The sequence below is a fragment of the Mya arenaria genome, chromosome 6 (genome assembly GCF_026914265.1).
Source record: "Mya arenaria isolate MELC-2E11 chromosome 6, ASM2691426v1".
In the NCBI taxonomy this organism is placed as follows: domain Eukaryota; kingdom Metazoa; phylum Mollusca; class Bivalvia; order Myida; family Myidae; genus Mya; species Mya arenaria.
This window is the reverse complement of record NC_069127.1, coordinates 54058963-54086747: the sequence shown is the minus strand read 5'-3', so window position 1 is coordinate 54086747 and position 27785 is coordinate 54058963. Positions and strand designations below refer to the sequence as shown.

At 35.8% G+C, this 27785-nt stretch overlaps 1 protein-coding gene across 1 annotated transcript; it reads left to right on the top strand.

Moving 5' to 3' along the window:
- The first annotated feature begins 5756 nt into the window (after nucleotides 1–5756).
- On the top strand, nucleotides 5757–25645 carry LOC128238640 (mitochondrial glutamate carrier 1-like). The gene is made up of 10 exons (XM_052954760.1): nucleotides 5757–5803; nucleotides 11491–11613; nucleotides 13127–13261; nucleotides 16116–16174; nucleotides 16687–16777; nucleotides 20266–20384; nucleotides 21601–21803; nucleotides 22566–22668; nucleotides 23679–23754; nucleotides 24216–25645. Exons 2-10 carry the CDS (start codon nucleotides 11597–11599, stop codon nucleotides 24364–24366), a joined length of 954 nt encoding a protein of 317 aa, XP_052810720.1. The 5' UTR covers nucleotides 5757–5803; nucleotides 11491–11596; the 3' UTR covers nucleotides 24367–25645.
- Nucleotides 25646–27785: the final 2140 nt, after the last annotated feature.

Sequence of the window (27785 nt, the reverse complement as noted above, 5' to 3'; positions counted from 1 at the left end):
CTCAAAACAAGATGACGTGTCACCAGTGTACAAATGAAAGAACATTGGGGAATATAGATATGTATTTGTACAGTTCCTGAAGTATGCGACCATTAAGGTAGCACACCCCTAATAAAACCTCCACTCGATACTCAATGCTTTAGCCTGTAGTGTTAAGCACAGGGACTAAGAATATTTTGAGGGTTTCATGATAATGGTTCGAATCCAGCCAGAAGCACATTGCAATATTTTTTTTATTTTTTTTTGGTTTCATTACCTAACATTTCTATACAAAAATTCAAATTGTATTTTAATTAAAAGTAATGAGATAGATGTTTACACATATTAATATATTAGCTTCTGTGACGTTTTTTTAACTCGCAATTACGGCTGAAATAGATGTTTGGGATTCACCAACTTAATTTGTTAAGAATGAGACGGTTTAACATTTCGATATTTTGGCATAATGTTCTCAGAAGACAATTCTTAATACTAAACTACATGAGTTTTTTTAAGATAGCATAGTTTTTGTATATATGTTAATATTATATGTAATGTGTGTCACCTTTTGTTCTCTATTAAACTTGTGCAGATTTTCTATTGTGGTTAGCCGACTGTTTGATAAAGTAAAGCATCGCTACTTGCTAAGTAAGACAAGATTTCACAGATTGTAACAACTGTAAAAATTTACGAAAAGATGTATATGGTATTTAGGACTTTCAATGCTCACTGCAAATTCACATTCAGTTACCAATCAGTTCACATTAAAGTCGGTGACAGAAGCACATGATTTTGTAATGTTTTATTTGTATTGTATCAGATATTGTGTGCAATGAGTTGATGTTGATTATTCTATGCAATATTTATTTCGTGGTCACTTTGTTATATTTATAATCTATGCAATCTATTCATGCATGTATGATGTTTTCATTCGGAGCACCTTGGCCATTTCCTACGAAAACAACCTCAAATGTCTATGAACGGTTTACAAAATAAGAAATCGTTACACTTTACTTACGCCGCACGCAAGTAGATCGCGTTGTACATTGAATTAAGCAGCTGTACTTATGTTTGCAATTTTATAAAATTAACGGGCAACTATTTTCAACTTAAATCTACACATTTTTTTCACTATATAATGTAGAATTTACGGACCTTCTTAACTGAGGTTGTTCTCGAAAAAATGGAGCTCAACATGAATACTTCTATGCAACCATTATTTATGTCCATGTCATGCTTGTGTTGTTGTGATATTTGCCACATTTTACCAAACTTCATCTATTGGTGTATAATTTCGCGTTTCTTTTGCCCAGTTTATTTTCATCTTTTCAACTGTCACTTGGTCCCCGTTTTTTTACTGTTTGTAGAAATTGTGTAACCCCCACTTGTGTTCACAGTCAGTTAAGGGCGCTGTATGAAATGCAGATAACTTTTCAAAATCCTTCTTTAAAATGAAAATAATACAACAAAATAATTCACACAGCTACCACCGATTAAAACAAATATATATGAAAGCAAAATGACAAAGAAATTAAAAAACATACATTTAAATCCAGTCAGCGGACATTTAAATATATTAAAGACCTATGTCATGTATCAGTTTGTCTAGCTGTGCTTCGAAAACGCCTTAATTGTGCTTCTCAGTTGTGTTGTAATTATGTGTGTTAATTGTTTCGATATATATATAAGATCACCGGATATGGCGCTCGGTAAGACCAGAACATTCGTTATGTACAGGAACATCTAGATTAATTGAAACTACGTAAATGCTGATGTCGTTGCCTTCATCATGTCCAGCTACTTACGGACTAACCCCAAATTTTACTGTTTTTTTACCATATCTGATAGGGCGCCTCATATGGGAGATCATGTGACGCCGACGTACCCGAAAAAAGCGTGTTGAAAATTACCAAACGAAAATTTCCCATTATATGGAGTAACATCAAATTCATGCATAGGCGCATTCAATTGTTTGTTGTGGATTTACTGTGCGCCATTGTCCGGTACAAAAAAAGTCATTTTAGATGTTATGTGTTTTATTGTATGTCTTTTGGTTCATATAATGTGTTTTTGAATTGTGTAACATTTTGTATCATTTGTGCTCGTGCCAAGCTGTGTCTACTCTGGAAAACATGTCATACCTTTTGAAGTGCTTGCGCGTGAGTTTGTTGCTACAGAGACCCGCCGTGAATCCCATTGTAGGGAAACTTCAGTCGCACTGAGGTGGCATATCTCTCAGCGCAACTCGCGTCGCAAGTGCAACTACTCCTGTTTCCAAATTGCGTTAACCTTTTGTCGTCGTCGAAAACCATGCGCCAATAATAAGCAATAATAGCGGCTAGCTGATGTCAACATGCACTTTTAGGTCAAACGATATACATGGTAAATTCAATTTTGGGGTGTACCATTTATGTCAGAGCTAGACAATCAGTGAAACCCATTTAAGCGCGTGAGTTTGTTGCTGCAGAGACCCGCCGTGAATCCCATTGTAGGGAAACTTCAGTCTCACTGAGGTGGCATATCTCTCAGCGCAACTCGCGTCGCAAGTGCAACTACTCCTTTTTCCAAATTGCGTTAACCTTTTGTCGTCGTCGAAAACCATGCGCCAATAATAAGCAATAATAGCGGCTAGCTGATGTCAACATGCACTTTTATGTCAAACGATATACATGGTAAATTCAATTTTGGGGTGTACCATTTATGTCAGAGCTAGACAATCGGTGAGACCCTTTTAAGCGCGTGAGTTTGTTGCTGCAGAGACCCGCCGTGAATCCCATTGTAGGGAAACTTCAGTCTCACTGAGGTGGCATATCTCTCAGCGCAACTCACGTCGCAAATGCAATTACTCCTTTTGTAAACGGCCAGCAATAAATACGGTTAGCTGATGTCGACTACATTTACTGGGATGGATTATTCCTTAATCATCGCTTTATGATAAAATATTTCTCTATATCGCATCAACAACAAATAAATAAAAATAGTTCAGGAAAAGTTCATGAAGAGTTCGAACTTGCTCGACAACATGACATGTTACAGGCATATTTTCCTCGCGTTTCGCTTTCGAGTCTTTGAGGTACGCATGAAGTAACAACTGTACTTAAAAATGAAAAAAGGGTGCTTATGTTTTCAGTTTATGTCCCCCTTTAGGGAAAGCTGAGACATATGCATTGACGTGACATTCAACAGTACTGCCAACAATGTCACACCATTATACCTATCTTTCTAGCCATGGGTTCTTTGTATGCTTTGATTGATAATTGACAGTCATTATACAACTGTTTTGTCAACTCAGTTTTACATCTTGTACATATGTTTTATTTATTTTGTTTTATACACTGAATGTTCAGGCTATCATATGTGTATTTAACTTCTATTATTATACATGCTTTACATTTGCCACAACCCTTGCGCGTTAGTGCTACATTGCTGCTGAAGAGAGCCATTACATAGCTCTCTTACGTGGACTTAAAACATTGCATTTCTGTATGATTACTAACCCATTTAAATGCTGGTATGCCTTTATGTGAATAGTTCTAAAACGGGATATTAAGGTTTATAGAAAAATGTTTGTGAGCTAGATAGGTCTATATAACAAACAAGGTACAGTTCACGAGTACTGTCATAGTGGCAAGACGGTTGTTAATTACCTTTAATTCGAACATATCACTTTACGGTCATTCCAGTGAATGTTTCGGCAACCTAACTGTTTTCGCAGAATAGGATGATTATTTCAAAATAAGTATCGATTTCTTTCGGGATTAATTGATGAATATTTTTAACAATGCATAAGCAGTCCGTCTTAAAAAATACGAAATGAAAGTCCATAAGGGAGGGAGGTTATTTGCAATTAGACCAATTTTTTATGATTTTTTGAAGATGCTGTTGCATTTCAATGTTCTCTGAAGCTGTAGTACGTAACAAATTAGGAATGTGTTGAAACTTCTTCAACTAAATGAGGGTAGGTTTTGGGTGGGGGTGGGGGATGGGCCATGACGAGAGCGCCTCCTCGTGGTGTGGCCTGGATATGGCACGGTGAATGAACAATCTGTTTTTCATCTAAATTAGAAAAAATATATATATATAATACAAATCTTTGGTCCAATTCAAGTCCACATTCATCCTGCCATAACTGAACGCTCTCATATGGTCGAAAATTAGCAATACCACTTCGCTTAAGATCATCCTCTTTCATATAATATACCACTTCGGGACATATGGCATTATAATAACCGCCTACTCAGCCCCCGAAGGTGAACAGACCTCGGCTTACGCCTCGGTCCATATACACCTTCGATGGGTAAATGGCCTGTCCTTATTATGTCATATGACCCTCAGTGGTGTATTATATTAAATTTCTTTAATATCGTAAACACTGACGTGCAACGTACTCTTGAACTGCATTACACTAAGAAATAAATATTCAGACTTCCGATGTTTATTTCATACACCGCGTACTCTTACTTGTTACCTCCGTGTAAATACAAGATTTAATTTCTGGTTCACAGGAGCATTCCGTTTTGAACCAGAACGCCATTGATTGGGGTTCAATACACATCGTATTATAGTCATCAGTGACAGCATGGTTCCAGGTACTGACCGCACGATAATAATCTGTCACAGCGGGGTGTCATTACTGATAGATAACAGACATGGACCAATATCTCACAATGACATGTCCATATCGATATTGAGACGAGTATTGCATGTAAGTATTTAAACGGTATGCTTTACGATATAAAATATTAGATTATGCTTTTATTCATTAATAACACTTTCCTATCATGACCAATGTTAATATGATGTTGATGATTCGTATTTAGGTGCAGTGATGGTATTTAAGTGAAATTGTACAATTTGCATTTCTTTCTTCACGAGATTGTGCAATGAAACATACCAAGCGATTCCACATAACAGTTGAGACACATACAATTCGTTATGATACACATAAGGACAATTGTATAATCAACTCCCGCTTGATACCAGTTATTCACCTTTCTCGACACACAACTTGTTCACAATACACAATTAATTATTATTTATCGATTAACTTATACAGCACCATTTCTATATACACGTTCAAAGGCGCTTTCAACAATATAAACTAATTACAAGCAATATCAATACAAAAGCTATTAAACAATCAATGTACGACATATTAAAAATCAGAAAATCAATAAAAAATATAATGTGATATCAACTGAATTACTAGTTTGAAGTTGAAACATTAAATATCAATATCTACGATAACAAAATAACTCCAGCCCATGTAAAGTACACAACTTCTGTGTATCTTTATTACCGTCTGCTGTCTTATCAGATCACACATTTAAGTGTCTTGCTGTGCGGTGTCATCCAATACAGTACAATTTTCATAAACGAAACTGAATGAATATATCTTGTTATCATACTTCGTTGGTTTTGATTACGTTTAAGTCACCCCAACACCCCTCCACCGACTCCCCTTCCCCTCTCTACAACCAACTATGGCATACAAGCGATGACACTAATAATAAGTAATTACTCCCGGCGTACAAACCACCTCGCACACTCGATGTAAAATGAAAGGGGGTCCCGGGCTTTAGTCACCACGACCCCCATCCCCACCCTCCCCAGGCTTCCCCACCCCTCTCCAACCTCAACCAATTACGGCATACAACATTCGAACACAATAAAGAAGTAAATCCGGGCGTTTTAAAGAAAATGCTATATACCTCAGAGAATGGAAGGGATTTTCGGTATTTACGGGGATTTTCGGGTTTTCGGTAATTCCACCGACCCAACAACAACAACAGTGTTGAAGGACGTATAGGATTTGTTCTTATCGGTAAAATAATATTTCAGTGACCTTTGTTTAAATCTGATTGTTTAATGCAATTCTGTTACAGAATACATATTTGTATTTTCATGTGAAAAATCTTAGAATTTATTTTTTCTACAAATTTTTCGTAGCATTTCATTGTGTCGGTTTTCGGATATGTTTTTTCGGACACGCTACAAATGTAATTAACTCTGTCTCTGACTATGGATGTCGACTATTGGACCACATTTTTGTATTGAATCTCTTGTAATACAGAAAGATAGTTTTGTATTGACATTTCAAACACAGTTAAGCTTGGGTAGGCTAGCAGTGCTCTGTATGACCATAGTATCTTTCAGTCAGACTAAACTGGTTTATTCCAGATGTTTTTTATCCATTATTTGGCTACAGCATATGATGGTATATTTCCATTGCCAAGATTTTAAAGCTTTTATTTTTAAAATGCAATGTAAGAATTTCTTATCGTTTTAAGAAAATAATTCAATTAACCAAAGAATGCCATTTTTCTGTATGCAGGCAGATTATAATTAGTTTCAAGTCTCTTAAGACTTTGACTTCTCCCGTTTTCTAATAACTCTCCCAGGGAATCAAAATTGTAGGTTTTTAGCAAAGAGTTATTACTGGTCTCCTGAGGGCAGAAGGGTGCTATAAAAAGGTGCAGCACCCTTCCATAACTTATGGAAGGGTGCTGCACCTTTTTATAGCACCCTTCTGCCCTCAGGAGACCAGTCTGGGCTCCCTTCTACCTTCATAGCATTCAATGCTTATGACTAAATACTAAAAAATATTATTAGACCTTATAATGAGATAAAAATAGGATAAGAAACTCATACAAACTTAACACATACAAACTTTACATATTTGGTGGTTTAAACATATATAACTTCAATTAAACACAATTCCTAACATTTTTGGTGAAATCTATAATATTCAAGTTCTATGCCGCCCAATACATGAAATGTGCCCTTTTCTCCCTTAGCACTCTGTCCCTCTTCTGCAGCACCCTGTCCTTTTTTAAACCTGCCTAAAACTCTTACAATCTTATACATATTCATAACCAAATTTGACAACCTAATGTTGCTGATTTTAGCCACCCTTGTAATTTTAAAATATTTGAGAGTATTAATGCACCAGTCAATTGTAACCACGGCCCCTCCAGGTCTGGGGAATAGCGGGGACTTTGACTTTCGGTCCAACCAAGCCCGGGTAAAACTCCCGTCCTGCGGGGACAAACTGATGGTAAAGTCCCCGCAAAATGCCCCTGCACCCCAGGGACCCTAAGTAAGGCACATTCCCCACTAAATTTGGCGTGAATACAAAACCACCGCATTCACCTGGCACTTGGGGACTACCGGGAAGGTAAAAACACAGCCCATTTCCCCGGCTATCCACAGTATACCCCAGGATCTACGGGGGCTGTGGTTACAATTGACTGGTGCATTAGTAATTACTTATTACTTAAAGTTATTTTGTGTTAGTTCTGTGCATAAGTATAGAGGCAAATCTTGATATTTGCACAGTCTTCGAAATGACCATTTTGCCCGTAGTCCGGAACAAGTTAAAAGTTTTAATTAAGAGCATAGCTTAAAATTGTTGAATGTATTCAAATGAAAAAGTATGTCTTTTAGGGATGTTTTGATTGCCAAAAAGGATAAACTTCTCTTATGATTGGTTGGATATTGGTTGAAGAATTATGTTGATGCCAAAATGAAAATTGCGATGAATGATGCTTCGACTGTGCTTACATTGTTAAACAGAAGGAAAGGCCACCCTCCTTTGAACCACTCTGTTGGTTTCAGTGGAAGCCCCAAGGGCTGCAGTCTATTTACATGTTCTAAAATAAGTCAGAAAAAAAACAAAACTGATGTGTATGTGAATGAAATGCTTGTATATATAGTATGATAAAATATATAGAAAGTTAAAATATTAAAGAGTTATTTTGTTAACAAGTGATTAAAAATTGGACAGAAAATAATCTTTTTTCCAAAGAGCATTATTAATGCCATTAAAAATGGAATTACTTTAAGCTTGGATTTACAAAATTAGGTTCATGAGTATTTGCCATCCCAATGAGTGCTTCATGTTGGTCATGAATGTATGTAAAAAAACTCAACTTCAATTTTGAACAAAGTCAGAAAGTCTGTGAAAGAGTCCCTTAAATAATAACTTGAGGGCTTCGAGCAAAACTTTTGTAACGCTTTGTATTTCTTTATTTTGTTACAACCGTCTTGAAGCAAGCCAGTAGCAAGCCAGTGAAAATTAGAATTACTCTGTTTCCTCACTCTAGTAGCAACGTATTTCTAGTGTTTATGTGATTGTCTATGTCATGTATATTCAAATTAATAGTGTTACAACTTGCAAGTCAGCTGTTCTTCTTTCAAAGATTTTCCTAATTTGCCTGATTTAAACTAATTCTGTTAGTGTTTGTTAACACCAAATAATCCTGGGCAGAATGTTCTCTGAGCTCATTATTATAATCAATTTACTTCTGGATAAAGAACTTCAGACCCAACAGCGGTTTTGGTATGACTGAGGTATCGGAAACAACTTAATTGCTCAAAAGCAACAGACACTCATATTGATTTTGGAGAATCAATGTTTATTAGCTGCCTTCTTGTATCCTTAGGGTTACAGACCTTTTAAGTTGAAATGCAGTATTTTGTACTTAACTTTTGGCTTCAATTGTTCTTTTCTGATAATGAATGAAGGCAAGTACAGATTTTTAATACTGTTACTTGATATTTAAATCATTCTTATAGAAAATAGTTAAGTATGATTGATGTATAAGTCAAGTTAGGCAGAGCCAAATTGATTCTACTGTATGTTAAGTGTCCTGAATGGGTTAGGTTTTCAGCATTAAAATCTATGGAATTTTATTAATTGAGAAGGCAAGTGGTAAGGTGAAAATATGCCAAGTGGCAAGGCGAAAATACGCCAAGTGAAAACATACAATTATCTTGCCTTCTGCTGCCTTGCCACTTGATGTCTTTTTGCCTTGCCACTTGCCAAATTTTTGCCTTGCCATTATGTTTATTTTTGCTTTGTCACTTGGCATACTTTCACCTTGCCACTTGGCATATTTTTGCCTTGTCATTTGGTGTATTTCACCTTGCCACATGTCATATTTTCGCCTTGCCACTATGTGTATTTTCAACTTGTCACTTGGCATATTTTTGCCTTGCCACTTGGCGTATTTTTGCCTTGTCACTTGGTGTATTTTCACCTTGCCACTTGTCATATTTTCGCCTTGCCACTTGGTGTACTTTCACCTTGCCACTTGTCATATTTTCTACTTGCCTGCACTTAGTGTATTTTCGCCTTGCCACTTGTCATATTTTCGCCTTGCCACTTGGTATATTTTTACCTTGCCACTTGTCATATTTTTGCCTTGCCGTTTGGTGTATTTTCACCTTGCCACTTGGCAAATTTTCGCCTTGCCACTTGCCATATTTTTGCCTTGCCACTTAGTGTATTTTTTGCTTTGTCACTTGTCATTTTTTTTTGCCTTGCCACTTGGTGTATTTTCGCCTTGCCACTTGGGAAATTTTTGTTTTGCCTCTCCGCTTTGCGTATTTTCTCCATGCCACTAGAAGCGTTTTCGCCTTTCCACATGGCAAATTTTCACCTTGCCACATTGCATTTTTTTGTCTTTATTTTCACCTTCATGTAGGCATGCGCAATCGATTGAGGATTGATCAGGAAACCCCAATTTATATAGTTTAACACAAGTGGTACGATTTTTCTTGATATAGATTTGTGCATGCTTACTGAAAGTCGAAAATACGCCATTAGATGGGGCAAAAATACATTGGATTAATATTTTCATATTTGCGCCTGCCACATTGCTTATTTTAGCCCAGCCACTTTCAGTATTTTCACCCCACCATTTAGTGTTTTACGAAATTTGTGATGTTTATTCTTTGAAAAGTTAAAGTTTATTAAGATATAAATTAAATTCTTGACATGTACTGTTCAATGTTCCCTGCTTGTAGAATGTTATCAAAATTGTGTTAAGGATTATCCAAGATAATCTTGATAAGGAAAAAAACTATACTGTTTTGTTTTGCTTAATAAGCAGAAATCATGTTAACAATACTACATTAAGATTTTTCCATTGGCCTTTAAAGTGGTTAAAAATGATGCATTAGACTTTGCACCAATTTATAAGCGTTAGTATTTTACTACTTGATGACATTGTTGTTTTTCATTTACAATATATGTACATGTATTACATGTATATAAGGAGCATTGTTTATTGTGGATTGTGAGGTACTGTCGGTTTAACCATTTAAACATGACCTTAGTAATTTATACATGGTCTTAAAGGCCTGATATTACATTACATGGACAATCATCTGTCATTGTACTGAAATGTGAATAGCACGTTTTTGTATGCTGCTTTGTAATGATGTTCCGATGATCGCTAATAATCGAAAATCGATTGGTTGGGCCTGAAATCGGCGATAATCGATAGTATTTAGTTATAATCAATTATCGAAAAAAAAGAATAGTGTTCTGATGTTATCTTTAACAAAATGGCTAATGAAAGCCACAATGAGCAAGAAAATGAACTATTTTTTATACAACAACACTTAATAACTTCAATCATAGACATAAGGTATGCATATAATGATTAAGAGTTTAATACTGTACATGAATAAAACTACAACTCAGGTACTATCTAGTATTTTAAAAACCGATTGTACTATCGATAATTGGTTACTTGAGTGGAACCGATCATCGATAGTAAAATTGCAACCGATTCCCAACACTACTGCTTTGTAAGGGTTTAGCCAGTTTAAATAAAGGACAGGGTGCTGCATTTATGCACCAGTCAATTGTAACCTAGTACTATAAATTCATGACATTGTAAATTGTCAACATTGCAGCAAAAGTTGTCAACATTCAAACGTGAATGTTTTGTTTTACAGGTTAAGTGAAAATATTTTCAAAGTTATTTTGTTTGTTGACCATTAAGCGTATTTGATATCAAGCAGAAGTAAATTAGTGTTCAACTTTTTATTTTGTCCAATGAGAAGGCAATATTTCTCAAGTTTTCCAATACATTTATTTCAGTAAACCAATATAGTAAGCAGTTATTGGTTATTGATATAAACCTGCATGGTGAAAAGATAGGTATATATAGTGGCTGGCCAATTTATTAGGTAATTTGCACAATAAAATGTAGACCACTAAAAGTTCAAGTTTGTTAGTGTGTACGTATACTTTAACACATAATAAAGGGTGACAGTCACATCAAACCATTTTTTTAAGTACCAACTTACAAACCTTTAACAGTTTAACCATAATACATTGTACTAAGATGAGTTCAAAAGGCAAAATGCAGCCTGTTTACCACTTACTTATCAATCTGTCACTATATTCAAACTCATTGACCAGAACAGAAAGTGGGGCTTTAATGGTGTAATGTACATGCTATGCTTGATAAAGTTTGACCTGGTTTCTGGACTAGTTTCATGATTTGAAAATCATGACATTTCAGTTAAATTTGGTTAACTGAGTGTAACATGAATGAGTATAGAGTTTTTAATCATTCAAAAACTACCAATGGACAGTTATGTTGAAGCTGATAATATTGCTGCTCTTTACAAAAAAATATATTGTCTATAAACTTCTTAAAATCTCAAGTAACATGAATACTCGGATATAACTTACTAATTTGTTTTTTTCAGGTGAACTGTTGGAAGAAATTTTTTCAAATATTCTCTCAACAAAGATTGTTGCAGACAGTATCAATTGTTAACAGGAGCAAAAGAAAGGCTGCATCAGGTCATTTTAATGGATACCTCGTTTATGTGAGTACATATTGAAACATGTATGGTGTTTCTGGCTTTTATCTAAATTGATCAGGCCATACCAAATTGTTTTCATGTGTATCATCAACCATTATTATGAAAACTTGTCAAGTAGTACTGAGAACCCCCCCCCCCCCCCCACCAAAAAAAAATAAATATTAAATCTAAAAGAGTTACATATTTTGTGAAGAACATAGACACCAGACCATTCTCAATTGTTCGATAAATTTCCACTATTAAATGTGTTCAATTTAAACTGATACTGAACTTAAGTATGTATATTATGGTAATCACATAGGATGCATCATTTTCTGATATCAAATGCCAAGAATACACATGTTGTACTACAAAATTAAATTGTTGTTTACACTTGTGTCCTGTAGTTGGAATTATGATAAAAGGAAATTAAAATTATTCTGCAAGATTGCTGATCATATAAAATGTGTTGTTTTTTCAATCAGGAAGCCCAAAACCTATTCGTCTGCTGAGGGTAAACATAGAAAAGATTTGGTATGGCCTTATAAAAGAAGTCCTACCAATATGAGCTCATATCACTACAAAGTTGTTTGACATTTGGAGAAGTTGGCTAATGTATGTGTTACATGCAATGCTGTAAAATATTACTGAAGATAAGGATGGTATATATGGACTAGGGTTTAAAAAGCAGGGTGATAAAGTGACATAAAAGTCTGAAAACCTGAAAAATTTGCTGTGATCTTACCATATAATATTGTAGCATGCTGTATAATGTAGTGGTACAAATTTGTAGGGCAATCACTTTGTTTTGGGACAGCTTTGTAGTAGTGTGATTTTGTAGTGGTGAAACTAAGTTAAGTGTGACAACTTTGTAGTGCTATGATTTTTAGGTTTTTGTTGATGTTAATGATTTTTACCTTGTCTAATTTTCAAAAAAAGTTTTAAATTGCCATCTGATAGCCTTATAAATAGTTTTTGCATTTTTTTTGTCAGAATGCGAAAGCCTTTCAATTGGCCACAACTTCAAAATATTGTAATTGTAAATATAAAACTTGGTACAAATGTTCACAACAACATTAGATTAAATGAAATAATTGTTAAATGATGCCTTGTGGTCAACAGAGTAAAAACAGCTTGTCAGATATTAAGTGATTTATTGTACTACTAGTCATCTTGGATTTCTTGGTCCGCATCATGCATTGGCAATTTTATGCCACCATTTCAGTATACTACATACTTTGCCGAACACTGGTTTACAGTCAAAACCCGTTAGCTAGATATCCCAGGGACCTGCCAAAATACTTCAAACCTCCCAAATGTCGAGACAAGGGGGAATGCTTATATAGAGAAAAATAATTTGGTCCTTTAAATCAAGTTCGAGCCAACCAGGAAATCCAGTCAAGCGATATCGAGCCAATGACTTTTGACTGTATAACATTGTGGCCACCTACTCCTTTTGAGCTGTCATGTCATTATCAAGCATGCATGAGCTATCCAGAGATGCACTTGTTTAAACATCTCTTCGTTTTTAATTCAGTCCAGTACCAAAGGTCATCAATGGATCGATAGCTGGGATTGTTGGAGTGACATGCGTGTTTCCGATCGATCTCGTTAAGACTCGTCTACAAAATCAACAGGTCTTGCCAAATGGGCAGCCACTCTACAATAACTTGTGAGTATACTTTAAACACTTAAAGGGACACGCTCACCTTTTTTGGAGTCAGGTATATTTTTTATTTTATTTGAAATTTGAACAAAATGCTTGTTACAATTGTTTTTATAAAACATCAATAAAGTTAAAGCTGCATTCTCACAAATTGACAGTTTTGACCTTTTTACTTTTTTTTGGTCTCAGAATCAGCTCATTTTGGCATCAATGCCTTTACTTCAGTCATATATTAAGATAACTTACAATAGAACAGATGTTAATTGTTTGGTAAACTGGCAAAAATTTCATTTTTCTTAAAGCGTTAGTAACGCTGTTAGCCATAAAACATCAATTTTCAAATGTAAATAATGAAAACTGTCATCTGCTCTTTTATCAGCAGTCTTACATCACTGGACACTGGTTCTCAGATATTTACACAAAAATTGGGTCATTCAAAGACCAAGAAATAAAAAAATATGTCAAAACAATCTTATCTGTGAAAGTGCAGCTTTGAATGAGAGCTCTATTGTTAACAATTTGAACAAAAAGTTTCCTTTCTTAGACATACAGTACACTCAACGAGTTAGACCCACTTTCCTCGCTCACTCCGAGGGATAAATAGTCGATGATCGCGGATTTCCTCCGAGGGTAAAACTGTTGCCCTCGCTAAAATCCCCCCGAGTTCCTCCGAGTGGCTGGGTCACCGCCGAGTTTAATATGAACGAAAGCGTTGGAAATCGTCTGATTTTATGATCCACGGCGGGACTCCGAGTCTAATCAGATAAGCAAGAAATCATTCTTGTTTAGAAGTTATTTATATTTATGCTTATGTACTTTGTTAATCGTAAAGGATTCTTACCAACGTTTTATTTGTATTTGTGTCCGTAAAAGCCAATTGAATATTATCTTGAAAAATAAACATTGAATCATTAAAGTAATGCCACTACAGTCAAACCTGTATTAAGTGGCCACCCTTGGGAAATTATCAAAGTGGCTGCTTAAGACAGGTGGCCACTTAATCCAGGTTTGACATTTCCGCCTTTAGCTTTATTTAGAGATGGAGTATGTATCTTAACCACCACCTTAAACCACAATCAGTAACATCTGTATCAATATTATTGAAGAAGGTTAAATACAAATACATTTGCATAGATAAAATAAATCTGTTTCAAATTTATAAATAAAATACAATAGATAAATGTTGATACAATGCATAAACAAAACACACCACATATCAGTCTACACATGTCACGCTTACGCTTAAGTAAGAAATTGATTTGAGTCCTTCCACAGTTATATTCATTGGCAACACTTCTTGCACTACGGCCGTTTTCTAATAACTTTATAAACTCGACACGTTCTTTTAGAGTCAAACACTTTCGAGTAGTCTTAGTTTCAGCCATAATCAAAGGTAAAATTTATCAAGAACAATGCATTGTAAATATCCGTTCGTAGAAATATAAATCCGTGCACTTTGAAAAATAATATTGAAGTGCATAGAAATCGTAACTCGTTTCACGCCTTCGAACGACAATGCAAACTGTAAATTCATAAAAACCGGTGTTTTTGTCGGTATTTAATAATTATCTTCGTAATTATTTAATTATCTTATTAATTGTGTCACTAATTGTGTCAATTCTGATCAAAACATTCGCCGACGTGTAATAAACATGATTTCTCGATGAGTTAACACGCAGGGCAATCGTGTGATGCAATATGCATTTTCATTGGATGACGGAGATACCCGAGGCCGTCGTTCTTTTCCGTAAACTTCTATACGCAATTAAAGCTGTGTATTGGAAAAAAATATAAGCGGAAGTGTCAGTGACAAGGGATTAGTGGCCGCTAATTCGTGTTTATATGGCATCATGGGGACAACAATTAGTGGCCGTGGCCGTGGCCGCGTTAGACAGTTGGCCGCTTAATGCACGTACATTATATAGTTAAAACGTACGGGGGGAATTTGGAGTGGCCCGTTAAGGCAGGTGGCCATTTAAAGCAGGTGACCGTTCAACCAGGTTTGACTGTAATTGTATTGCATCATAAAGCAGCCGACATTTTACACGATTCTTAGCCATGACCTCTGACGTCAAGCGCGTTTAATTGGAATTTTCCACAGAAAACGAGGCAAGAAGGTCTTCAACCATGTGCTGTGAACTTTGAACGCGTGTTTGACCTGTATCTGAAAATGTGTGACCTAGCCTTTCTCGAGTGAAATGTGTTTATCAATGCATTCAGTCATGAACAAAAACATGATTTTAAGATGCATGTGCAACTAGTGAAATTTGACTGCATTCTTGTGGTAAGCTAACTTCACGCAATACCGGCAGAGGAAAAAGAATAATAGCAATTTACTGGAGGCTGGAGCCGTCATAATCGGTTGAAAATGTTAATAAAAAAAAATAACTTTAGCGTAGATTCTTATCAAGTGTCCGCAGAGTTTCGTGGAGTTAACCCCTCCGAGGAACGCCGCTTTCGTTATTCTTTGGTCAAATGATCACCCTCCAAGGGCCTTAAATTCGATCTCCAAGGAACGTGGACAGTCGATAAATTCATTGTGTTGGCCGCGATAGCGAAAATCCGCGGAGGGAAACGGAAAGTGGGTCTAACTCGTTGAGTGTGCTGTATGACAGAGAATGCTTTTTTTTACCAAAAAATATAAGTGAGTCCTATGCTCTTTGTTATTCCAGTGGATCCATTATACCTATTATGTGGTTCAGCAGATTCATTACTTTTATGTGATTTAAGCTGCAAAACTATGCTATGTCCCAGGTATTTACTCAGAACTCATTGTTTTGAAATATGTGATGTCTTAAAAAACGCACTCCAGCTTTTTTTCAAAATGAATCCCTGATTATAAAACATGAGCTTTTTGCAGGTTTGACTGTGCCAGAAAGACCTTCAAAAATGAGGGTGGAATTTTGGGAATGTATAGAGGTAGGTTTCAAAAAAGTTTTTTTAATAATACGCTTGTCTGGTTAGGGCATTGGTTAGTGAACTTGCTTCTCACAGAGGCTACCTGGGTTTGATTCCCAGCCTGGACACAACAGGCAGATTATTCTTATACCTATGCATGTTTTCTTAATCTAGTGAGTCATATCTGACAATCTTCATCTTTTTTTTTAAATACAGTCAAAACTCGCTATGTTGAACTCTGTTATCTCAATGTTCTGGATATGTTGAAATTTAATTTTTTTTTATTCAGTTATGCATTTCTTGCATTTCGATTATATCGAATATTCGCTATCTTGAAGTATTTCCCGAGGTCCCAATGATTTCAATACAGAGTTTTGACTGTACATGTATTTTAAACTCTACTTCTGAATATGAAGTAGAAACATTTTCTGTATCCTTAAACTTAAGGCCTTAAATGATCTTAACCATACATTTACACTGTTTAAATGCTAATGTGTCAATTCTTGTGAGTTTCCAATGTCTTTTGCTTCCAGGATCCGGAGTGAACCTTCTGCTTATCACTCCAGAAAAGGTCATCAAACTTGTCGGCAATGATTTTTTCAGACATCTTCTAACAAACGACCAGTAAGCAAATTTCAGTACAATTTGTCAAACTTGAACAGATCAGACAAGATTGAGCTCATCTGTTTGTTGAAAAAAACTCAAGGTTATGTCATAGTCTTGGTGTGGTGGTCGTTGTTTAAAATGAGACAAAAACATTGTCTGAAAGCTTTAACCTGTTCATACATGTCATATTTTGGGAGACCATCCAGGGGATTTTAACATATTTTTTTTTAACTCCAGGGGATTTTGACATAAGCAATGGGATTTTTAGGTGTTACTCACTCGTTATGTTTTATTATACCCCCACAAACGAAGTTTGAGGGGGTATATAGGAGTGAGCTTGTCGGTTGGTCGGGCGGTCGGTCTGTCTGTCAGTCAGTCGGTCGGTCGGTCGGTCTGTCGGTTTTCATGGTTTCCGGACAATAACTCATGAAAGGCTTGACAGATTTGAACAATTTTTGGTAAACAGGTGTAACATCAGAAGATATAGGTCAAGTTCGATATTGGGGCTGGTGGGGCCAAGGTCAAGGTCACTGTTACTAAAAATAGAAAAACGGTTTCCGTACGATAACTCATGAAAGGCTTGACAGATTTGAACAATTTTGGTACACAGGTGTAACATCAGAAGATACAGGTCAAGTTCGATATTGGGGCTGGTGGGGGCAAGGTCAAGGTCACTGTTACTAAAAATAGAAAAACGGTTTCCGGACGATTACTCATGAAAGGCTAGACAGATTTGAAAAAATTTTGGTACACAGGTGTAACATCAGAAGATACAGGTCAAGTTCGATATTGGGGCTGGTGGGGCCAAGGTCAAGGTCATTGTTACTAAAAATAGAAAAACGGTTTCCGGAGGATAACTCATGAAAGGCTAGACAGATTTGAACAATTTTTGGTACACAGGTGTAACATCAGAAGATACAGGTCAAGTTCGATATTGAGGCTGGTGGGGCCAAGGTCAAGGTCACTGTTACTAAAAATAGAAATCAAGGCTTGACAGATTTGAAAAATTTTTGGTACACAGGTGTAACATCAGAAGATACAGGTCAAGTTCGATATTGGGGCTGGTGGGGCCAAGGTCAAGGTCACTGTTACTAAAAATAGAAAAACAGTTTCCGGACGATGACTCATGAAAGGCTTGACAGATTTGAACAATTTTTGGTACACAGATGTAACATCAGAAGATACAGTTTGGTACACAGGTGTAACATCAGAAGATATAGGTCAAGTTCGATATTGGGGCTGGTGGGGCCAAGGTCAAGGTCACTGTTACTAAAAATAGAAAAACGGTTTCCGTACGATAACTCATGAAAGGCTTGACAGATTTGAACAATTTTTGGTACACAGGTGTAACATCAGAAGATACAGGTCAAGTTCGATATTGGGGCTGACGGGGCCAAGGTCAAGGTCACTCTTACTAAAAATAGCAAAACGGTTTCCAGACGATAAATCATGAAAGGCTTGACAGATTTGAACAATTTTTGGTACACAGGTGTAACATCAGAAGATACAGGTCAAGTTCGATATTGGGGCTGGTGGGGCCAAGGTCAAGGTCACTAATACTAAAAATAGAAAAACGGTTTCCGGATGATAACTCATGAAAGGCTAGACAGATTTGAACAATTTTTGGTACACAGGTGTAACATCAGAAGATACAGGTCAAGTTCGATATTGGGCTGGTGGGGCCAAGGTCAAGGTCACTGTTACTAAAAATAGAAAAACGGTTTCCGTACGATAACTCATGAAAGGCTAGTTTTTCTTGTCAGCAGTGTAACTTCTAAATTACTCAACAGATTTAAATAAAACAATACATGCAAGATAAATGAAGATGCAGTGTGCAGTAACCTTGGAGTTATGGCCTCTTTTCAAAGGAATGGGTTGCCATTCCTGTGTCCAGGCGGCATTTGGGGGTATTCGTCACTCCTGTGACAGCTCTAGTTGTATTTGTTTAAAATTCGGGGGAATATTATATTGGTGCACTGTCGGGAGACCTGGGGATTTTGTATGCTTGTTCCAAACTCAAGAACCATTTAAGACATTCGAATGAAACTTAATCCATATTCTGGTTAATACAATGCATGTGCAGCAAGGCCCATAACTCTGGCTTTAATATGAGTTGTGCCCCTTTTTCGACTGAAATACAACACTAGAAAAGTGTTGGCGTTCACTCCACGATGCATTAGTTAGCTTGTTCTACAGATACATTTGTAAAAAATTGTAGTCGTACATTGAATTTTTTACCATCATAATTTTTATATATTTGTGAAATTAAACTTAAACTGGCATGTAAGTTGAAAACAACATTGAGGAACTTAAAAACAACCCAACAAGTTGCCATAATTATATATGTGATGGTTTTACAGTTTTAAGATTTGTGAAATCATGACTATGATCCTTCATAGAAATGGACCCCTGCTATTCAGTTTGAAATGTTGTACTGTACATGTATCTGCATTAGATGTTCTGGCATTGAATCACTGACAATCTTTTCATTATTGAACAGGTAGAAAACAATATTTAATTATTCCCCATTGATTGCCTTAAGCAATCTTCCAACTGTAATTAGTGATTGCTTGAGTAAAAGTCAGCCAATACAGATGCTATAGAGACATAGAGACAATGTAGCAGGGGATTGTGTTGGTGAGATAATTCTGAGTGAATTTCCTCCAGTTACATGATCATGCTTCATGTTTTCTTGCATTCCTTAAAGATGACATCACTTTGTTATAATACTAACTGTTTTGAGTATAAATGAAAGTTTAGCTTCACAACTTGTTTATTTAAGAAAATGAATAAAAAACAAGAGTTTTTTATTCCTCTGCTTGTTTGTTGAAGAAAATGGACAAAAGTTTATTTAATTCCTTGATAGTATAAAAAAATTTGACAAGAGTTAAGTTCCACTCCTGGTTTGTTTAAAAAAAGTATAATATTTAAGTTAAACTCTTGGCTTGTTTAAGAGAATTTACATGAAATTAGTTCCACTCCTTGTTGGTTGAAGAAAAAGGACAATTATAAGTTTATGTACGCTTCTGGTTTATTTAAAGAAAAGGGACGAGGGTACGTTAGATTGTAGCAACTACACCTATTTTCGGTCAGGAATTTTTCAGAACATAGAAATATCAATATTTTGTCTGTTGATTTTCCGGAACAAGTTGTCTTGCTTAGGGATGTGGTACCCAGAAGATTGTGGGTTGTAGTCATATATATGATAGCATCAATGCCAATATAGCTTCTAATTTAGTTTATACAAATTTGGATTCTTAAGAAATCTTATAGCTTATAGAATCACGCTTAGATTTGCTTCCTGAGTAGAAACCATTTTGAGTGACCATCAGAAAATAGCCCTGGTGGGGCTTCAATAAACAACTTCTTACCTAGAGGCAGTCACCTTTACCGCTAGACCCCTCTAAACCTCTGCTACTAAAGGTTACTAAAGATGCATAGAATTTCTGAACATTTCATAGAAAAATGAATATCTTAGTGACTACTACGTTTTTATCGTATTTCAGAAACAAGCTGACATTGCCGCGGGAGATGTTAGCTGGTGGTGGGGCAGGGTTATGTCAGATCATAGCGACCACGCCCATGGAACTTTTAAAGATTCAGTTGCAAGATGCAGGACGTAGTGGTAATGCATTTAGATTTTCTTAGGGTTTTGATGCCTCCGAGGGTGGGCATATTAAAATCGCACAGACCGTCCGTTCGTCTGTGCGTCCGGCTCAATTACTCTTGTCCTGGCTGTAACTTTCTCTTGTATGGACAGATTTTAAAATAACTTGCCACATGTGTTTGACATACCAATATTAAGACGACATGTCGTGTGCAAGACCCGTGTCCCTAACTCTAAAGGTCAAGGTCACACTTAGTGTTTATTCACAATGGAATGCTGCATATTAGTACATAGAGTATAGGTTGTCCTGTCCGGGCTGTAACTTTCTCTTGTATGGACAGATTTTAAAATGACTTGCCACATGTTTTCGACATAACAAGACGACATGTCGCATGCAAGACCTGTGTCCCTACCTCTAAGTTCAAGGTCACATTTAGTGTTTATTCACAATGGAATGCTGCATATAAGGACATAGAGTATAGGTTGTGGTGTTTTGAGCTCGTCTGAAACCCTTGATACACTACAGGGACTTTTTAGCCTTTTTTGCCGGAGCCGATACCCGGCTTTATGATAGATGTAAAATGGAAATGTGGACCTGTATAAATATGTTAAGACCAAAGACATGCATTGATTCAGTTAACCAGTTGCAAGAGCAATAATTACATCTTGTAGGGGTTGTTTGGTGAGTATTTTCATTAAATCCATTGGATAATGCGACAAAGACATCATATGCTATACTTTATATATAACAGTAAAATCTTACTAGGCCTTAATGTTTACTCTCACAGTTGGGTCAGTTATCTCAGTTTGTAGACCACCTGACTTGCATCCACAGGCTCCAGATTCTATATTCGGACAGGCTGCATAGTTTTCTAAGCTTGTGATATTTGGCGCTAAACAAGGGAACCCAAATATGGACCATGTTGGGCACCGAATGTAAGAAACTGCACAAATATGCTATTTGCATCTAGAATGTATCTATCTTATGACCCATCTGCCTGCACTTAGGTCGTGTATATGTCATTTATTTTATTCTGGAAAAGGTAGTTAAGATACCTGTTTTTTAGATCAACTCATCCATATATTCCAAGGATGGGAAAAAAGGCATATTTCAAGTTTGGCCTTATTGGTCAAAGGATTTTTGATTGACAACAGACGACAGGTCAAGAATTAGAAAATGGCACATATGGTTGAAAAACAGAAAATTAAGTAATTTTGTTTTATTCTTGCACAGCACGAATCGATATGGGTGCCACAGATGGGCCCGGTGTTGCAGCTGAAGTGAAACCCCCGAGATTGTCTGCTACGAAGATTGCTATCGATCTATTTCGAGAAAAAGGGATAACTGGAATATATAAGGGCTTCCGTGCTACGATGTTACGTGATGTGACTTTCTCTGCTATATACTTCCCATTGTTTTCACATTTAAATGCCATGGTAAGCTTAGGTTTTGTTTCAATACTGTAGGGCATTAATGTTTTTAGCTCTACTGGCCAAAGGCCAAAAGAGCTTATGTGAAGGCGCAGTGTCCGTTGTCTGTGCATTCATAAATAATTGCTTGTGAACGTGATACAGTCTTCAGTTTTTACCATATCTTAATCAAAGTTGTACAGTAGTTAGATTTCCATGAGTGCTAGGTACCGTCTTTTTAGTATTTTCTAAGGTAGACAACTTCGTACAGGGAGTATTGTAGTAGTTCTTTTTCCTTGGAATGTGATTTCAGTATATAATCTAAAAAAAATCATGCCAGTAGAGCATAAGCTCTTGTGTGCCTCTTGTTCTACCATGTTTTCCAAAAAATATGTGAATATTTGAATAAGGATGACATACTCATTCATCAAACATATGGTCTCTGCCCAATAACTTTAGTGGTGATTGATGTATAGTAATGTTTTAGTTAGGATTGACATAAAGTGATGATATGTAGCAAGCTCATGTAAAGACATACCTTGGTACTGCATTTGAGGTATGCTCAGAAAATAAGTTCGGGTTTAAATTAAATATAATGATTAAATAGACCCAGTTGAACAGAAAATTGGTTTAAGAAAATAAAGTTAAGAAAGAGTTATACATGAAATGGGATGTTTTAAAGAACATAAGATTAAAAAAAGCAACAACAACTTAATTCCATTCTTTTTGTGCTATTTCAGCTCACTTAACGCTCATTATAGCTCAGTTTTGATATTTTCTTATGACCAGGGCAAGCGAAGAGAAGGTAGCGACCAGGCTGTATTCTACCATTCCTTCATCTCTGGTTGTGTAGCGGGGTCTGTGGCCTCATTTTCTGTCAACCCATTTGATGGTAAGTTTAACATACTTATTACATCCCCCAAGTACAAAGCTTGAGGAGGGTGTGTATTGGAGTCAACATATGATTGGTCAGTTTTTGTGTGAAGTATATCGGATGATCTTATTGAGAGTTTAACTGGTGTAGTGTTTATTTTGGATTAATATATGCTTTTTAGCTTAGAGTTTTTAAGAATCGAAAGTTTTTAAACATCTTGGAAGTGGCAATGTCAGGTTGTAGTTAAATTTTGTATCAATAGTATCAGTATATATGTATATATATGTCTATTAATCTAAAATAGTATACTTGACTTGATAAGCATCTATGGGTACCGGGTATCAGTGAGAATGTTGGTGTTCGCAGTTGTGGTGCTGGTGCTGCAGTGAAGATATAGTTTTAACTTATTTAATTTTAGAAGGATTGTGAAACATGCTATTGCAACTCATATTAATCACTCTCGTTGGCACTATGTTGCGCGAGAGTGTAGTCTTGTGTTGTGGGAGAAAACTGAGTACCCAGAGAAAACCCACTTGTCCAGCTTGGTGACCACTAACCAAACTCACATGCGCCCAGGCCGGGAATCCAACCCGGGTCGCCTTGGTGAGGAGCGAGTGCACTAACCACTGCGCTAACCGGACAACCATCGGTGAAGATATAGCCTAATGTATAAATATTAGATTCCATGGAGGGTGATAGCATGTTATGTTGACCTGAGAAAATGACTGTCAACCAAGGTGTTAGCCCAACCCCTGGGATTTATGATTTATTTTATTTTACCAAAAACAAATATTATTTACACAGGTCTAAAACGTCTCCAAAAGGCTTAGCAGATGGATTTTCAACTTTATTTTATAAGCACCTACAGGCCATTGGGAAAGAAAGAAATATATATTTTTAGACTGAACGCATGGTAAATATCACAAAAATTCACATGAAACATTACAGGATTACTTAGGATGACTGTAAATCTCTATTTAAAGGCAAAGTCAAGTGAGATAGAAAAAAATGTAAATTGCTTTTTTCAGTGGTGAAAACAAGACTTCAGACCTTACATAAGGGGAAAGGAGAGTTGGAATACCAAGGAATTGCGGACTGTTTCAGGTATTTTGATTAGGGATAAAATGTTGATTGAGTTTGTCGATAATCAATCTTATACTCTTGAAGTGGGCAATAATTGATTATGATTTTTAAAAATCTATTTAATCGAAGATTAAATTTTTTATTATAAATGTAAAATATTTTATTTCAATTTATATGATAAAACTATAAAAAGCTCTTTAAGATTTTTTACCCACTATGTCTCTAATCGTATTTAACAACAAATAAGTGATATTTTCAAACCAAAGTTGATATTTCTGATTGTATGATTGTCATTGTCTTATTTTAAGAAAACTTAATATCTCTTTTGAGCACCAGATTTTGCCAAATGATTCATCTTGTGCATATCTTCAGTTTAGATTATGAAATCAATAATTGATTGAAAGAATTTCAATAAAATTCTGGATTAGTTATGAGTAACATTTGTTTGCTAAATTATGAATTTATTGGCCAATTTCTTTCAGAAAAATCTACACCAATGAGGGACCAAAGGCGTTTTTCAAGGGAGCATTGTGCAGAGTTCTTGTGATAGCCCCGTTGTTTGGAATTGCTCAAACTGTCTACTATCTTGGCATCGCTGAGAGATTGTTAGCATCAGTAGGATATGAAACATAGGGACATAGAATATGTAGTTTTTCCAAATTGTGATAGAATAGTTTATTGCTTGTCCGATTTTTAAAGAAAAAATATTAAAGATGCATTCTCACGGATTGACAGTTTTGACATTTTTTAAAAAAGTGTCTGAGAATCAGCTTATTTTGGCCTTCAAAATAGAATAGATTTCAATTGTATAAAAAAAAACGCCAAAAATTTCTTTTTTTAAAGTGTTAGTAACCCTTATAGCTATAGTAACCCTTATAGCTATAAAACATCAATTTTTGAACGTAAATATGAAAAACTGATTGTTTGTCAGCAGTCTCACTGGTTTCCACACATTAATGCAAAAGAATGGTTCCTTCCTAGAAAAAAATTAAAAAGTTTTTAAAACGGTCAATCTGTGAGAGTGCAGCTTTAAGGTAATGCCACAGCCTTGATGTTGTCATATTTTATGATAGCCAGCTTGCAGAAATTGAATTTTGGACAATGATGTAAGAACATGTTTATGTTATTCATGTGAAGTTTAGTATGCATATGACTATGTAGAAGGGCCAGTAACTCTGATCTAAAGCACTGTTACAGTCATCGTTAGATCCTTCCAATACATTTCTACTCTGTGCTTTGTTGTGTACTTTGTGCCATTTGGCTAGGAAAATCTCGTAATCATGAATAATGAATGAGGCAGTTTCAAAGGTTCCGTATAGTACAAGATGCTTTCTTGTTAAAAAATATTCTGGCCAAAGCTGAACTGGGTCTTTCTTTTCAGTACAATAACTTTTCTCAGCAGTCAAACAACTCGTCGATCGAGGCTACTGACTTGAATTGTAAAATGCAAATTCATTGGCAGAAGAGTTGTCTCCCTGCTTCATGCATATTCATAAAAACAAGACTTTGTCAGTCAGTTGTCCCACTGTATGTATGAAGTGTAACAAAAGAAAGTACCATGGTTGCCAATGATGTGTTGAGGTATAACCATTGACAAATGACCAACTGCAGCTGATTGTATAAACCAGTCAAGTTTTTGGTGGGGTCAAAGTTATCCAAAATGTTTATTGATTGGTCAATATATATCCAAAATGTTTATTTATTGGTCAATATATATCCAAAATGTTTATTTATTGGTCAATATGTATCCAAAATGTTTATTGATTGGTCAATATTTATCCAAAATGTTTATTGATTGGTCAATATATATCCAAAGATAACTACTAACCAATCAATTTGTTTTAGTGAGTCAAGTAGGCAAAAGATTATAAGTACCTTCCCTGGCCGAGAGTGTAAGATAGGTTCATTCCGACCCGAGCGTAGGGTGTTTTGCAGAAACGAGGTTTACCGAGTTTCCGCAAAACACCCTGTGCGAGGGTTGGGATGAACCTATCTTATACTCTCGGCCATGGAAGATGCTTTTTCTCCCACCTCAGTTAAACAAAATTACCGGTAAGTAAAAATGTATTTTTTTGCCGGAACTCTTTTGTGCTTAGTGAAAATAATTGCGTACGGATATGCAATAATTCGTGGTTGTCATGGATATTCGCGCAGTGATTCAGAGTATGTAAATGGTCTGATCGGTCTTTAAATAGTTCTAAGAAGAGTGAAGCATTATTTCTTGAAAGGTGCGTGAAAACTGTTTTCTGGTGACATTTGAAGCGAGAAATAATTAACTCGCGTTCTAAATATTGCCACAAGACAAGGTTTCCATGGTGCGCTACAGACGACAGTCTTCAACAAGGGAGGTAATTACAATGGGGTAACCATTAAAAGAAGTTCCATACGGGCACTTTATCTTCGCCCGTGGGCAAGATAAGAATTTCTAGCATGGTTAAATTAATGGATCTACTTATCTGAGATGGGAGAAAACCTTTGTACAAATTATCAAAATGTTATGCAATTTACTGCTGCCAGGTTTCGGGAAATTCATCTGACCAAAAACAGAGTTTGGTAAAATTTGATTCACATCTTAAGAAATAGCCAAAATCAGTCTGGTGAAAGAAAACATTTTTTTTTTGGGATGTCTGCAACTGAGAAAAAACAGATGAGCATTGGTGCTCGCTGGCGGTGCTTTTGTTATTTACTTTAATTTTGTTAATAAGTAAGGAAGATACGTGTAGATGTAGATGTTTATGATTTGTTGTTTATAATGTACACAAGGACTTTTTGATAGTTTTTGTCAAAAACTATTTTGAAATGTCATTTTTTTGTATTTTCTTCATGTTATTTGAATAATATGTCCACCAAAATTAGGATTTGTTGCTGTCAGTTGATATGATGTTGAATCTGATAACAAAGGCCATGGCTAAAAATATATTGCATCTAAGTCCCATGCATTTGTTAATCCACTTGACCAAGTGACTAGTTAATCTTTCTATTGGTTTAATAGATTTGAATATTCATATCTCGGTTATCACATGACTAGTAAATTGCTCCATTGGTTGAGCAGTTATGAATATTCATTTCATGAAAATCACATGACCTGTAAATCTTTCCATTGGTTGAGCAGTTATGAATATTCATTTCATGGTTATCACATGACCTGTAAATCTGTCCATTGTGTCAGCATTTATGAATATTTATGTCTCCCCCTCTCTGGGGGAGACATATTGTTTTTGCCCTGTCCGTCAGTCCGGTAGTCCGTCAGTCCGTCCGTACGTCACACTTCGTTTCCGATCGATAACTGGAAAACCGCATGACCTAGGATCACCAAACTTGGTAGGGAGGTTGGTCGTGAGGTGTAGAGGATCCCTATTGTTTTTGGGGTCACTAGGTCAAAGGTCAAGGTCGCGGCGACCCCCAATATAAAAAACATTTCTGCTCAAAATCTTGAGAACGGTTTGACTTATCACATGACTAGTAAATTTCTTGATTGGGTTAGCAGTTATGAATATTCATATCAGGGTTCTGACATGACTAATAAATCTCTCGATTGGTTTATCAGTTACAAATATTTACATTAGTGAGGTTCAAGGTCATGTCAATTGCATTGTTTATATTTTAAAACTATGTATTAGTTTTTGATAAAATAGTTAGATATGTGTCAATAATAGATGTTTTTAGGATGTAGCTTGCAGCTCGTGTCTCGTTTATGTCATTATATAAAGAAACCTGCTTGTATCATTAATTAAATTCACATTTTTACACATGTTCATTTATACTTGGAGATCTGTTGTTTTTTATAATCAATCTTCAGAAGTTGCTTTACGAAAATGAAAAGATAATTTTATTGTATTAAACCGCATATACTCCAATTTAATCTTTATAAACTAGTCAGATTTACATCTATACATTATGATGCAGGGAAAATTTGTGTTTTTTCAATGTTTTAATCAGTCTGCCATATTTGAATAAGTATAATGTACATGTATGATTATAATTCTAGTAATAACATGTAGTATAGTTGTTCAAAGGTTTATAATAAGACTTGCCATACTAACTGGCCTCAT